At 54.1% G+C, this 13,981-nt stretch overlaps 1 protein-coding gene across 8 annotated transcripts in view; it reads right to left on the bottom strand.

The window, feature by feature from the left end:
• The window catches only part of RALGDS (ral guanine nucleotide dissociation stimulator), a 58,608-nt gene that overhangs the window by 3,772 nt on the left and 40,855 nt on the right, over window positions 1–13,981 (bottom strand). For all 8 annotated transcript variants that reach the window (XM_064676790.1, XM_064676791.1, XM_064676792.1 and 5 more), the window contains exons 2-12: window positions 4,404–4,514; window positions 3,811–4,004; window positions 3,337–3,411; window positions 2,985–3,178; window positions 2,451–2,572; window positions 2,101–2,316; window positions 1,883–1,986; window positions 1,463–1,547; window positions 683–760; window positions 501–587; window positions 182–214 (exon numbers count right to left, since the gene is read on the bottom strand). In XM_064676790.1, coding sequence (XP_064532860.1) covers window positions 182–214; window positions 501–587; window positions 683–760; window positions 1,463–1,547; window positions 1,883–1,986; window positions 2,101–2,316; window positions 2,451–2,572; window positions 2,985–3,178; window positions 3,337–3,411; window positions 3,811–4,004; window positions 4,404–4,514 — 1,299 coding nt within the window. The remainder of the gene's footprint in view (window positions 1–181; window positions 215–500; window positions 588–682; window positions 761–1,462; window positions 1,548–1,882; window positions 1,987–2,100; window positions 2,317–2,450; window positions 2,573–2,984; window positions 3,179–3,336; window positions 3,412–3,810; window positions 4,005–4,403; window positions 4,515–13,981) is intronic.

The raw sequence follows: 13,981 nt of genomic DNA, 5'->3' as shown, positions 1-13,981 counted from the left end.
CCCAGCCCCACGCATGCGGGCAGGTATGAAAGACCAGAATCCCCTCCCCAAAAGTGAAGAACATGATAGTAAAAAAAAGGACAGAGATCCACCCCAAAGTGACTGGCACAGCCTGGGCTTGCACCAGGTCAGCCTCCTCCTCCCCCCCACTGCTGTGTAGCTGCCAGGGCAAAGCTCTCACCTTCCTTCTCTTCTCAAAGTTGATCAGCCCACCCTGGAAAAAAGAAGGAGATGAAGGTCAGCATGGAGCAGGCAGAAAAATATTGTTCCCATCCCTCCCTGTCCCTGGCTCACTGTCACTGCAGTGTGGGTGTCCCTGCCAAGGAAGTGGCCCAATTCCACAGGCTGACAGAGGTGGATGTGCAGTGTCAGATATAGGATGCAGTGCTGGGTACAGGATGCAGTGACCGATACAGGACACACGGGGGACCAGCTCTCCTTTTACCAGCCCAGGCACTGGGAGGAAGGCAAGGAGGGGAGGATAGGGAGGAGGTACATACATCCAGGAAATCCTTCATGGCGGTGTCGAGCATCACCAGGTCCGTGAGGAAGGTGCCAAGGTAGGGAATGGTGCCCTGCATCACGCCCTGTGGGGACGGAAGGGACAGCAGGGTCAGCAGAACTGGGACCAGCCTGGGCAGACGCCGGGGAGGGGGCACAGGGGTGGCCCTGCCACACTCACCATCTCTCGCTGCTGCTGCTGCCGCTTCTGAGCCCTCTTCGGGTTGATCTCCAAGGTGGCAAATTTGGATGTGCCCTCCTGGATGGTGGGGAGAGGTGGGGATCAGTGGGGATCAGCACAGGTGAGAAATTGCACTAATATCTATTAGCTAAAATTCACACCCACTTTTATTGGTACAACTTTCCTTGCAGAGGGAAAGAGGGATGAGGGGAAGAGGAGGAAATCAAAGCTGTTTTATGGCTCACAGGGAGGAGAGGCTTAGTGAATAGGAACTGCTGCTCTCATTTCCAGCTCTGTGTAAATGCTTCCTCAATGGGATGTTTTGTTCCCTTTTGCATTTTGTGTCCTCTCATCCCTCAAATCAGAGCTGGACTGGGATCTGTGGAGAGGCTCCACACGCAAGAAGGACATTTTTGCTGCAGCCTTTCACCAATCCCACCACCCCACCTGGAATCAAGAGGACTTTGCACCAGGCTGTTAAAATGCAGCTGCCTCTGGAGAGAAGCTGTCACCTGGTGCTCTGGATCCCATCCCACTGCTTATCTCTGTTTGCTAAATTGCTCTGCCAGCTTCAGGCAATGAGCTTTGGGTGGAGAAGCAGAAAGCCTGGCCTGGTCCAAAACCCCTGCCTGCTCCCCAGACTTGGCACGCCCATGTCTGCGACTCCAGCAGCTCTGCCAGGGCTTTATCCTTGTGGCTGGAACACTGTGGAAACTTCTGTCAGCATCAGCCTAAGCTCCCTGCCAGAGACAGGGCGACGTGGGTGCTACTTCCCCTTACCTTAATGAGGAGCTCCCGGCTCAGAGAGTGGTTGTTCTCGTCGGAGAAGATCTCTGAGAGCTCATGGAATGTGCGGAAGCTCTCCCTGCTCAGGGGGAAACAAGGGGGAAAGTCGGCAATGCTGCCACAGTGGGATTTCCTCCTCGGGCTCCCTTCTGCTCACCCAAATGACCCCAGTTATGTTCACAGCTCCAGCTGGGCCTTGCTGTTTGGGAGCTATTCCAGGGTGTTTCACACAGAGGAAGGGAAAGTGATGATGCTTTTATTTTCTCGCCCTCCTTAGGTCCCTGACACCTCACACTGGTCCCTGGGTTTTGGGCACACCGCAATGCTGGAGCTGAGATGATCCCATTTAAACATCCAAGGGCCAGAGCATGACCTTCCCCTTGGAGCCTCCCAGCACCCCCAGGAGCCGCTTACCGCAGGACCTCATCCCAGGTCTTCTTCAGCCGGTGGACGGCGTTGCACTGCAGGGCTGAGAGGATGGCTCGGAGGGAGGAGAAGTTCTTCAGGATGCGGCACTCCTGGGAACAAGGAGATGACAGGACTCAGCGTTAAAAAGAGCTCAAGGATCTACTGTGATTCTAGCACAGCAAAACCTCAGCCCTTGGGCAGAGGTGGGAGGTGAGCTGTCCTACCCGAGCCACCTCGATCCACCGCTCCACCACTTTTGCCCTCTGCTGTGGCTTCAGGGACCGGTCCCCGAGGCACGTGGCGATGACACAGTTGGCCACACTGTTGAACTGTGAGACCGTGGCGCGGATGGTGGGAGCCAGGTGCTCTTTGCCCTTCTTGTCTCGCTGGGACCAGATGCAGCCCAGGCAGTGGTAAGGCACCACTTTCTTAAACAGCTCCTGGAAGAATAAAGGGATGAAGATGGGTCTCTTCGGGTTCACTGGGAAGAGAACAGGGCAGGAGGAAAAATGGATGGAAAGAGCCAGGTCTGTGTCCAGAGCACCATCGACCTGGTTGTTGAGTGAATACTCACAGCGTCCATCAGTGTGAACTGTTCTGCCACCATCTCTGGGGAGAAGGAGAGGAAATCTGGCTTCCCATCCCCAACCCCGTTCTCCTCTGCCAGCTGGAAGGTGCAGCTGCCATGGTCCACAGCTGTAGGAGACAGGGTGAAGCTGAGCACTGCAGAGGTGCCACAAGCTGGAGTCCACACCGACCCACACCAGTCCCCTGTGGGCACCCACATCCCACCTCCCAGGCTCTTAATTCCCACCTGGCTTCACACCTCGAGAAACAAGGCTCAGATAAAAGGATAGTCATTTTAAACCTGGGTGCAAGTGTCTACAGAGGATTAAAGGCAGATTAGCTAATCCACTTAGAAATCCCACTTCTGGTACAGCTGGATTAGCTTCCCAATGTACCTCCATGTAAACACAGGCAGGGTTTATGAGTGTCCAGCCATGTGGCAAGACCAGAGGTTCTGGAGACCCTCAATGCCAACAAGTAGCACTTCTCCCCTCACCTGCAGCCTCAAATGACCCCCTACACGCAGGGGAAAGAAACCCACCTTCTGCCTCAGACTCGCTCTTCTCCTGCTGCTGGAACTGGGCCAGCAGGATGCGGGCCCGGCGCTCCAGGTCGGAGCCGGGGATGTTGTGGCGCACGTAGGAGATGAGCTGCTTGAGGCAGGTGAAGTCTGGGGGCTTGCGGAAATCCTCTGAGTACTGGTCCAGCCAGGCCCCCAGGATGGAGGAGATGGTGCTGCAGGGAGGGGGAAAATACGGGCAAAACCTGAGTGAGAACCAGGTGCCAGGAAAAAACTGTGTGCGCCCCCATGAACCCCAGGCACACCTCTGGGAAAACACATCCCTTTGTAGCAGAACCAGAACACCAGAGCCACCCACAGCACAGTCACTTACTTCTTCAGCTCCATCCTCTCGTCCACAGTGTGCCTGGCATGGTCCCCATTCACCTGCACGTGGAGTTTGCCATATCTGGTGGGGCACAGAGAGGAGACAGTGAGCACCCTGGACTCAGCTGCCTCTCAGTGCTGCCTCTTGTCCCCCCACATCACCCCCAGCTCTGCCAGGGGTGAGGATGAACCTCCTACACAGTGTCCTGCTCCCCCCTCCTCTAAAACAAGCCCCCATATTACAGGAAGAGGGAAGCAGCCAGCACTGGCCACCTCACAGAGGGATATCAGCTGGAAGAGCTCCAGCTCTCTGGGAAGTGGTGTCCTCCCTGCTCTGCCCCAAAACCTCCAAGCAGATGGAGTTCTGAGAAGCCATCAGCCCTCCAAGGCATTGCAGCAGAAGGTGCTGGGGCTCTCTTGGCCGAGGGGGTTCAGACACCAACCACCCACAGCTGTGTTTTGGGGCTCAGGGCAGCCTCACCTGTTAAGCAGCAGGTCCAGCACTTGCTTGGTGGTGGCAAAGGCCCGGTAAGTGCACAGGAAGATGGTGACATAAGTGGAATCATTGCCCTTGAAGGCTGAGACCAGGTACTCCACCAGCTTCTCCAAGGTCCCAGCTTTTATCGTCCGCACCTTACACGTCTCATAGAGGTTTAGGGCTGACTCATTCTCAAACTGCCAGGACAGGAGCAGAAAGTCAGTGGGCTGGGTGAAGACAGACACCACCAAGTGCAAAGCGTTCCCACCAGCTTCACAAGGCTCAGGTCTAGGCTGGGACCACAGACCCCTACAGCGCCTGGGGCTCTCCTAACTGGGAAAGGGAAGCTGGGTCTCCTCGGACACCAAATATCAGCAACCCAGCTGAGACGAACATTTGGGAAATCCCAGGAGAGGCCTCAAGGTTGCCAAAATCTAGATGCAAATCAGAGTTACCCTATTTTGCCAAATGGGGCTACAGATTGTTTCCCCTGTGCCCCTTCCCACGGGGCAGAGGTCAGTGGGTGCTCCCATTCCCTGCTCCCAAATTAATACATGCTTCCTGTGGCCTGGAAACCTCTAAAACCCCCAGCTTACCCCCAGCCATCGCTGCCCTTTGTTGGCTGTGTGATGGAGCTGCACCTTCCGGAGCGATATGCTGTAGATCACACCATCCTCCAGCTCTTCTCCAATCTCCTGTGTGGAGCTCTGCATGGAAAGACAAGATACACCATGAGATAAGGAGAGCAAAGCGCAGCAGAGATGCTCCTGTGGCTCCTACAAGGCATCCCAGCAAGCCAAAGGCAACAGCTGGCAGACAGCAAGAGTCTCCCTGACCTGCTCAGAAACACAAACCCAGTGACACCAGTCTGGCCAGCTCAGCTCTGGGCCCATCTGAGCTTGCCCACAGCAGAGCCAGGACTTTGGGAAGCTGCTCTTGGTTTGCTCTTGGCTCCGCTTCTCAGCCCTTCAGCAAAGCCAGGCTGTGCCAGTGCTTGGTGCCAGGCAGAGCATGGACCCCTCGCTGGGCAGCAAGGGGGGCAGTGAGAGCACACCCCATACCCAGCCCTGGCTGCCTCCCCCTTCCCAAGCCTCTGCCTTTCCCATAAGGTGACACTGCCACCTGCTCTGACTGTAATCTCAGTAATCTGTCCCTGCAGAACTGGGTACCTCTGTGCACTTCCCTAATAAATAATAACTGTCAAACCAAGCTCCCACCAGCTTTGGCAGCGCTGGGAGGCAGAAATCCAAGAGGAAGCTCAAAGTTGGGGGGAAATCCCAGGGATCGGCATCAGGCACAGGGCACCTCTGGGCCACAGCCCGACCCAGCTCTGAGGCTCACATTTCTGCTCTGGGGGGTGGAGACCACTTAGAATTTGGTGAGGAAAGGGGTGATGCTTCTCGGGGCAGGTCCCCGGGCACGCACATCCCCCAGCACCACATGCCAGCACAGGGCTCAGCAGCAGCTCCAGCCCCACAAGGACGATTTGGTTCCCTCCTCCTCCTCCTCCTCCCTCACCACGCTCTGCTGAGTCAGTGCCTCTCTTAAGATGGTTTATCCAGATCCTTTTAAACACCGCGGGGATCTCCCCCGCCCTCCAGCCCCCACACCAAATGGCGGGACAGGGTCTGACACATGGCAAAACCCACTGCTCAGCAGATGGAGAACATGCCCGAAGGCAATAAGCTGGTTAGCAGGGGGAGGTGACCATGTGCTGTGGGGCACAAGGACAAGTCTCCCCTGCATATCACACTGCCAGCCAAGGGCCAGAGCCAGCCTGTGGCTCTCCCTGCAACCGGCCCCTCCAGGGCATAAAGATCCCTGAGCAGTGGCAACAACACAGGGCTTGCCAGGGAAGAAGCTGCTGTGGAGGGAGCCAGGATGGAGCCCCAGGAGCGATGCTGCTCCCTGCAAAAAATCCTCCTCCAAACTGCTCCCTGTGAACAGGAGAACAGCCATGCCCAGGGCCCTCATTTCAGGCATCTCCCATCTCAAGAGACACGAGCAGAGCAGGACCCTGAGCTGATGGATCACATGTGCACCCACAGGCTCTTTACCCACCATCCTTTATCCTCACTATCACAGCAGCAGCGGCCACTGCACTGTTATCACACCCTGCTCAAGCCAGGGGCTGGTCATTAGCAAGGAATCAAGGCAGCTCAAAGAGCAAGGGGAAACTGGAAAAAGCCTCTCATTCATGGTTGTAATGAATGAGGACAGAGAATCCCCCTGGGCAGGGTTACTGACTTTTTCACTTTCTGCTGAACCTGCTCTTCTCACTTCATGCCAGATTATGGAGAGGTTTGCTTTGCTGAAGCTCGAGGGATTGTGAGGCTCCTACCTCCAGCTCTGCTGTGAACATCAGAAGTCTTTCCCAGGATTCACTGGCTTCCAGACCAACCCTGACAGCACCTGCACAGGGCAGCAGACTAACAGACATCCTTCCTGACACCTGTGTCTGTCCCTCTCTTGTTCTGTGCTCTGGGATAAATTATGGCATAAATTTATGTTCCAGTACATTGCCTGGGGGACTGGCACAACCTTGGGAGAGAGCAGCTTTGTATCCACTCTGGATCAACCCCCTACAGTGATGGCACCTAATCAAGTTGGGCAAGTTGTCTTTCTTCCACCTATAGATGCTGTTTCCAACAAAAAGGAAGAAAAGTCATAGACACACTTTCCAATTTGTCCACAGAGACCATCAAACCCTGGTGCCCAGAGTGATATGACCCTCCAGAAATGACAGTGATGCCTCTTGAGCACACGAACCCATTACCCAAGAGGCAGTGATAGAGAAGGGGGATCACCACCAACAGGGCTTTCTTTACACCAGCTGTCCTGGGCTCTCTCTCAGTTTTCATCACCCAACCTGCATGTCAGCCCTACCCCGTGTATCTCCCAGTTATGCTGAGACTTTGGGCTGGAGGAAAGCTCTGGGTCCAGCAGAACCAGAGCCCTGTACGGTCTAACTCAGAAAAGAGACTTGGCTGGGCAGTTGTAAATCTCAGACACAAATATCTAAAAAAAAAAAAAATTAGATGCCTGTTGACATGCAACTAAATTAATAAATTAAATCACATGGGAGGGCAAAACATCCCAGGATCAACCCATGAATCACTGGCAGCTGCTGTGCAACTACAGTGGAAAGTATTGCAGGGGTTTTGGCTCCGTACTTCGTGTCCCGTGCAGGGGATACTCCCCATTTTGATGTGCGTAGAAGCACATTTCGTTTCCTTCCCATATTCAAGATTCATTCATTTTTTTGTCCTGCTGACTTGTGCGATACCCCCCGAAGTTCCCCCTTTGCAAACCACACACGAAGGCCGCGGCTTCCCAGCGGTGTCTGCACCAGGCCCACGCCAAGAGCCAGCCGAGCTGCTACACTGGCACATTCTAAAATTTGGCTATTTATATTCTGCGTGAGCTTCCTCTTTCCTACGGCTGCTGCTTCCCCGAGATGCTGATTGTGCATTCCGCGCGTGTTGGTTAAAAACCAGCGAAGCAAAAAGAAGCAGCGGCAGGACGGAGCCAGTGAAGCCCCACTCCCAACACCTGCACCAAAGGCACGTTTCTCCTTCTGCAGATGAGGAGGTGGGATGGGAGCAGGGCTGGGAGAGGCTCAAAACCTTGACCTGTGGCTTATGTATCCACTGGCCACCAATGCTGCAGCTCTGACACTCAGAGCGGGATTTCCAGCAAGTCGACCAAAGCTGACTGCCTTCAAAATGGTCTCTAAAGAGACAGAGAAGTGCTGGTAAATATTACTGCAACAGTCACTCCTCCCCACTGCCTGCCTTACACGTTTGCTGGAATTTTCTGCCCCTCATAGCAGAAGGAAACATGAGTCAGGCTCAGTCAGCACAACCACAGCCTGGTGCCCACATGCAAACCCTCCTTCGTTGGTGCTCAACCTGGAGACCTGAGCACGAGACACAGGTGAACAGTCCCTTCTGTTGGTACAAGAGATGAATCCAACAGCCCCATGCAGAGCTTTAAATGGCTGCAACATGATTCAGCAAAGTTTTTCTGTGAAAACACTAACTTTGAGCACATTGATGTTTATGGCATCTGCACCTTCCACCAAACTCATATGGACGGGACCTGGCACCCCAGAAAGTGAGATCCAACACACCCCAAGATGGGCATCAAAAAAAGGAAGACATAGAAAATGAACATTTGACCGTGATTTCTCCAGCTCAGTGTGCAACCCTGTTCCTCTGCACACAGCAGGAAGAAGGCCTCTGGATGGAGGGGCACAAGGGAAAACCACATGTTTAACTCAGGGGTATCAGACGCCCAATTGTGCAGAGCAGAGGCTTCTGCAGCAGCAGCCGTGAGTGAACTCTGCAGGAGTTCATCCCCTGAAATATGAGACCGGAGGTCTGCACCAGATGGCTGCCTGGGTTTGGGGACTGCCTCCTCCAACTGCAGATAGCCCCGGGCTGCCGGAGCTCCCACTGATGGTTCAAAGCCTTTGTGACTACACCAGGGAGGAATTCCCGCTCTGCTCAGTGCAATAAACTCCTCCACTGTCTGGTGAATGTTCTTGTACTCGGCGTGGTGTCAAACCCCACGTCTTCACACGGAGGTTTAATAAGGAGCTCAAAATGTAGCCAAGGTTTGTGAGCCTGGAGGAAGGGAGTGAGGGACCCTTGCAGAGCCAGGCAGAGCAGCAGGGACTCTGCCTTCGGCTCTTCTCGCCAGCTGAAGGGAGGGGAAAATGCAAAAGCCAAACAGCAAAGCAAAATATTGGCTAGGGATCTGCATTTTGGAAAGTGTTTGAGATCAGCCACGAAGGTGGTTTTAGTAAGACGAGAGGATAGTACAGGATTAAGTGTGACAGCATCCCTACACATTACACAGACAATTACCCAACAATTACCAGGTCTTAAGAGCTCTGGTCCCACGTGTCCTGGGTTAGTGCATTGGCCTCCAAAGGCGTAAAATAATGAACAGTTTGTGGAAAAAGGTATTAATTTCAGCACACGTGGAAGAGGCACAACTGCTCAAAGTGCTTTTACTGATGCTCTCTGAACAACAGCTGGTTTAACAATCAAGATATTCGTGTTACTCTGTTCCCTTTCAGTTGAGCTACACAAAATGCCTGTTCTGCACACAGGTACAACACAGAATCGAGAGTCTCTCTGCATCATGATTTCAAAATGCTGCTGCTACCAGCCACAAGAGAGAAAGCAGACACTAACCCTGCCCATGGAAAGCTGGGAATGTGTGCCTGCTGGGAATTAACAGTCCCACTGGCCAAGGAGTCAAGAAAAGGCAGAGCTGAGCCTCCGATGTCACAAGGAGTTTCTCACTGAAGCTCCGCGTTTGCACAAGGTTTGAAAGAACCTGATGAAAGGTGGTAAAGCCAGAAACAGAAAGTGGGGGGTTTGTCTTTAGAATCCCCAGTGTTTTCTCAGAATAACCCCTTCCCACTCGCAGCGGGAAATGGGCCTTTCCGGAAACGAAAGAAAAGGGCTCCACCACAGGCCATATCCTCCACTGCTGCCACCAGCCCCAGGTTAACTTTCATTTCGCCCTCGGGAGTAACCCCTGAACCCATGCAACGAGCAGCAGACAGTCTGAGGCCTCTTATGTAAACTGAAGTGTACGACGTTATGTAAAAGGAAATAGGAAAAAAGTCACCCCCGGCGAGCGAAAGGAAAACAAGTGCAGTTCTGTGAAGCGAGATAAAGACTGCAAAAGCAGAAGCACCCCCTGTCCTGCGCATCCAAAATAAGCGCACGCAGCACAACACCCTTCCTCGTGGGGACTTCCAGGCAGAAAGTCCTGAGGTGGCTGTTCCCCCACAGCTCTGCCGCTCAGGATCGACTGTTCCTCGCACTCATCAGCAGTTTTCTTCCCCCAGCCGTGCTCAGGAAGGCTACAAGGACTGCCCAAAGCTGGCGAGGAAGCTGCCAAACTTCCCCTGTATCCAGGGGAAGGAAAGGTGCCCACGCTGGTGCCTGCCTGCGCCAGTGGCTCACGGCATGTCCTTTGGATTAGCAGCCCCACTGAGCACTTTTGGTCCCAAACACCATCCCAGCAACAGCCATGGTGGTACTGGGGTACAATGGTTCCCTCCAGTCCATGCCAGCCTCGAGCAAGTTGGTATCCCACTGCCTCCTTTCTCCCTGAGCCATGTTCCTGTTGCTTCTGATGGAGCTCAGCCCCCCACCTGGGTGCTGCTCCCCATGTAGAGATGTTCAGCAGATAGACACAATTCCTTTGGGTTTTCAACACTCTCTGCCTTCCTGCCTGCCTCCCCCGAGCTGCTTCAAACCAGGACCGATTCCAACAGCCCATTAAAACACAAAAACAAAGGAGGAAACAGGAAAGGAACAGAAAAAGGGCCAGAAGCTAAACTTAAACCCTCCATGAAAAGGGGGTGGTTTTGCCAGGACACCAAGCCAGTGGCGACAGCTGAGGGCCTGTTCTCTCCCCATCAGCTGCTGGGCTCCACAGCTGGGCTTCCCTGATGCCCTTTGCTCTGCTTCAGGTGCTTCAGCACGGAAAGCTGTGCCCATAGGGAACAGCCCTGGAGCCGTGATTCACCCTGCACCACAGGCAGAATGGGGCAGAGAGCGAGGGCACATCACCCTTTATCTGCCTCTTGTGGGGATTCCCTCGGGGTTTGGGGCTCCTGAGATCGACGGCAGGTCTGACCCTGTGTCTGTGAGCCAGAGGAGTTACAGACAGTATCCAGAGGCATCTCCTCCACCCTCGTGGCTTAGGGAGAAGGGAAAGCTGCCGGATCGGTTACAAAGGCATCTTGTGACTCGCACGCAGTGAGTCAGTGGCTGGAGCCAGGATTAGGAGCTCAGCGCTCGGGTCCAGAAACGAGACAGAGCAGATACACAGGATTCCTCCCCCATTTGCTTCTGGTTTGCTTTTAAAGAAAACTAAGAGCCTTCCCACATGTAGAGACGTTTTCGCTCTTTTTATGGTCTGGAAATCAAGAGTCAAAGACCTTCAAAGATCCTGCATGTCCACTCCATCCTCCCAGCCCTCAAGGAAAAGGATCAGGCCCCTGAGGTGGGGGGGGATCAGCCTTGCTAGGGGGACTCCCCAGGGAAAAGCAAACTCCATCTGCAACAGGCAGTGCCAGAGGTGACTGGTTAACTCCAAACCCTGTGTTTCCTATGCCCAGGAGTAGAGAAATCCACCAGCACCTCCACCTAGACATTTGCATCCCATGTGAGAACACCACCAAGCAGGACTCCCTCATGTTCCCTACCAGGGACGTGCTGGGATGGGCTCCCTTTGCAGGCTGCAGAAGGTTAGGAGAAAACTGAGTGCAGCAGGTTTTGCTTCCTCTCTAAGTTGATGGCAAAAAGATCCGGCCGACACAGCAGTTCCAGCTCTTGCTCCACAGCCCTTGGCTCTGTGTTCGTGATCTCTCTGGCGTGTGCAGCATCCCTGCTCAGCACCATCCCCGCTCAGCACCGACGCCTCCACAGGCGCCGCATCGGGGCCCAGGGACACAGCTGGACTTCCCTCACAGAGCAACTGCCCACAGCCCGTGGGTAATTACTGGAAGTGAAACCAGAGTGACACGACCGGTGAAAACTGGCGTGTAAAGAAATTAATACGTATTGCTCTGTAAGGTTAAATAAAGATCGAGCGCCTCGTCCTAAGTCATTTCAGCTCAGAACAGAGGTCTGTGTTTTAACAAGGTGGGAGAGAAATGTCTGTAAAAAACATAACTGAAACAAGCCCAATAAGTGATTTTTTTTTTCTGGGTGTACAGAAGCACCTGTAAGTCACATGCAACATGACAGCTCCCCAGTGCCTTGTTCAAACGTGAATTAAAACATGGAGAGTGTCCTGAAGAGTTCAAGCCTATCTGACCTAACATTACTCTATCAATTCCACTGCTGAAACAGGGCCCTTGTGCACCAAGTGTGTTATTTCTGTGTCAGCAAAACTGCCACGTGTATTGGCAAATGGATAGTGACGAGGCTGGCATTTGGAGCTGATGTTCCTTGAAACCAATTGGAATGGTCACCCCTAAAATGTCAGTTGTGTCTTAACACACATTAACCAGGACACACAGACTTGTTCATTGCAGCAACTCCAGGGCAAGTTGTCCCTCGCATTGTATCACAACCTGTAAGCAAGTGCATCTTCCCAAGTCAAGTCTTTACGCTCCCAGAGTCAGAAAACCTTGAATAAATATTCTCCAGCTCTCAGCTCAAAGCCAATGTGCCAGTCCAGACTGTGCCAGCCAAAAAATTAATTTTAAGTAGTACCGGCTGCAATAAAACCAGGCTCTTTTGTCAAACCTGCCCTTTGCCCTGGCACATACACCCTGCACTAACGAAGTGCACACCTGGGCACGTTCCTGCAACATGAGCAAGGTGGGATATGCAGAAAGGGCAAAGATACAATCACAGCTGCAGCAACTGCCAGGTGGGAAACACCAGCCCAGCCCCAGGAGGTGCCTTTCAGCCCCCCATGCCATGCTGAACCATCCCACCGGCCCCACGGTGACCTTCCCAGGGAGTTTTATCACACACTATTCCCAAGCAGCCTGGCTAAGCTGTAAATGGCTGCCTGTGCAGTCACTCGCCTGCTGCAGCTTGCAGAGAGGAAAAGAAAGCCAAGTGCCACCTTTCTGGAATTCTGAAGGAGCACAGATCGGGGTGGACAGGCTGGAGGCTGTCCAAGAGCCCTGTCTGGTCCCAGTCTGGCAGATGGCAACTGCGCCGTCACCTTTCGCTTCCACCCGAGCGAGGTTCACCTCGATGTAGCTCAGACGTATCCATAGCTCCGACAAGCTGAACCAAAATAAACCCTCGTGAAATAAATGTGTCCACCCATGTGTGTTTACTCTGCCTGACGTCAACTGACATTCCCTCCACTAAACCTGGTGCCATCGAAGCGTGGGCGAAGATGACAAGCCCAGAGCTCTTGGGGGAAGGGGGGGGCTCCCTAAAATCCCATTGCCACAGCGATGTGCAGAAGAGGATGCCCGCCCGGGGGGGGCTCCACATGCCGGCAGCCCACCCTGACCCTGGAGCAGGGCGCTCTCCCAGCCGGTTCAATGGCACCACTGTGCTGCCCGGGGCCGGAGCGGGGCTCGCAGCGCCGGTGGCACAGGGACGGGCTCGGCGGATGGCTCCGCTCTTTGTGTGCGTGTCTGCACCAGGGTGACCCAGTAAACAGCTGAAGCAGAGAAAATGCAGGAACAATCCAGTGCGGGGAGGCAGCGAGGGGCTGCCGGTGAAAGGACGGGAGGAATAAATGCGAGGCTTTGTTCTCCGGTCGTGCCCCCCGCGCCCAGCTCCCACCCCGGCCAGGATGACGTAGGATTTCTCCATTTGCTGCCGGCCGTGCGGAGATCCAAGCTCAGCTTGGCTCGTCCCAGCCTCCTCCTGACACCCGCAGCCCCAGTGTGTCCCAGCACATCCCAGCTGCGGGTGTCAGGACATCCCTTGGCTCCAGGGAAGGGCTGGGAGAGATTCTCCCCTTGCATGGTACCCTGCTAGTTGTTCCCCTCCCTCGGGCGCCTGTGGGAAGCTGGAAGGGAGAGAAGCAGTTTTGCTTTGTAATCAAGAAAATCTCACCTTGAGAGCATTACTTAAATAGGTGTCAACGAGGCAGGAGGTGCTAAGTGAGCAGGCACAGGACAGGTGTCAACAAGCCGACACCTGGGGGGTCTGCAATCAGGATGCTCAGGCAACTCCGTGTGATTTCCACAGCTGAAGCAACTGAGAATTTAAGATTAACTGGCACCTTTAGGGAGAAATTAACTGGGGAAAAAAAAAATAAAAATCCAGCTGTTGACAAGTGCCTGAGCACACACATGCCAGGAGTCCCAGCAGGGAGGTCCTGCCCTGAGTGCTGGGTGTGCCAGAGCCTGTGGCACAAGGAATGTGGGCACCCTGGCAGCTGGGCTGGTGGGATGAATTCCCTCTCCAGACCCTCAGCCCTGCACTAGAGGTGAGGGCTCAACCCTGGACCATGTTGGAGCATCAGCCAGGGCAGGACCAGCAGGCAGCCAGCCCTCCCTCAGGTGTCAGCCAAACCCTGGGGGTGCAGGGAGGCAGCTTCACACAGGGTTGCTCCACTTTCCCACCCACTCTGACTCAGCATAGACTTTTGGGACCATGTTTTCTCCCACCACTTAAGACACAGCCCTTTTCCAGAGACAGCTGATGAAGACAAACCA

This window comes from Pseudopipra pipra, chromosome 20 (genome assembly GCF_036250125.1).
Source record: "Pseudopipra pipra isolate bDixPip1 chromosome 20, bDixPip1.hap1, whole genome shotgun sequence".
NCBI lineage: Eukaryota > Metazoa > Chordata > Aves > Passeriformes > Pipridae > Pseudopipra > Pseudopipra pipra.
The sequence above is the reverse complement of the archived record's forward strand: the minus strand, read 5'-3'. Positions and strand labels throughout refer to the sequence as shown.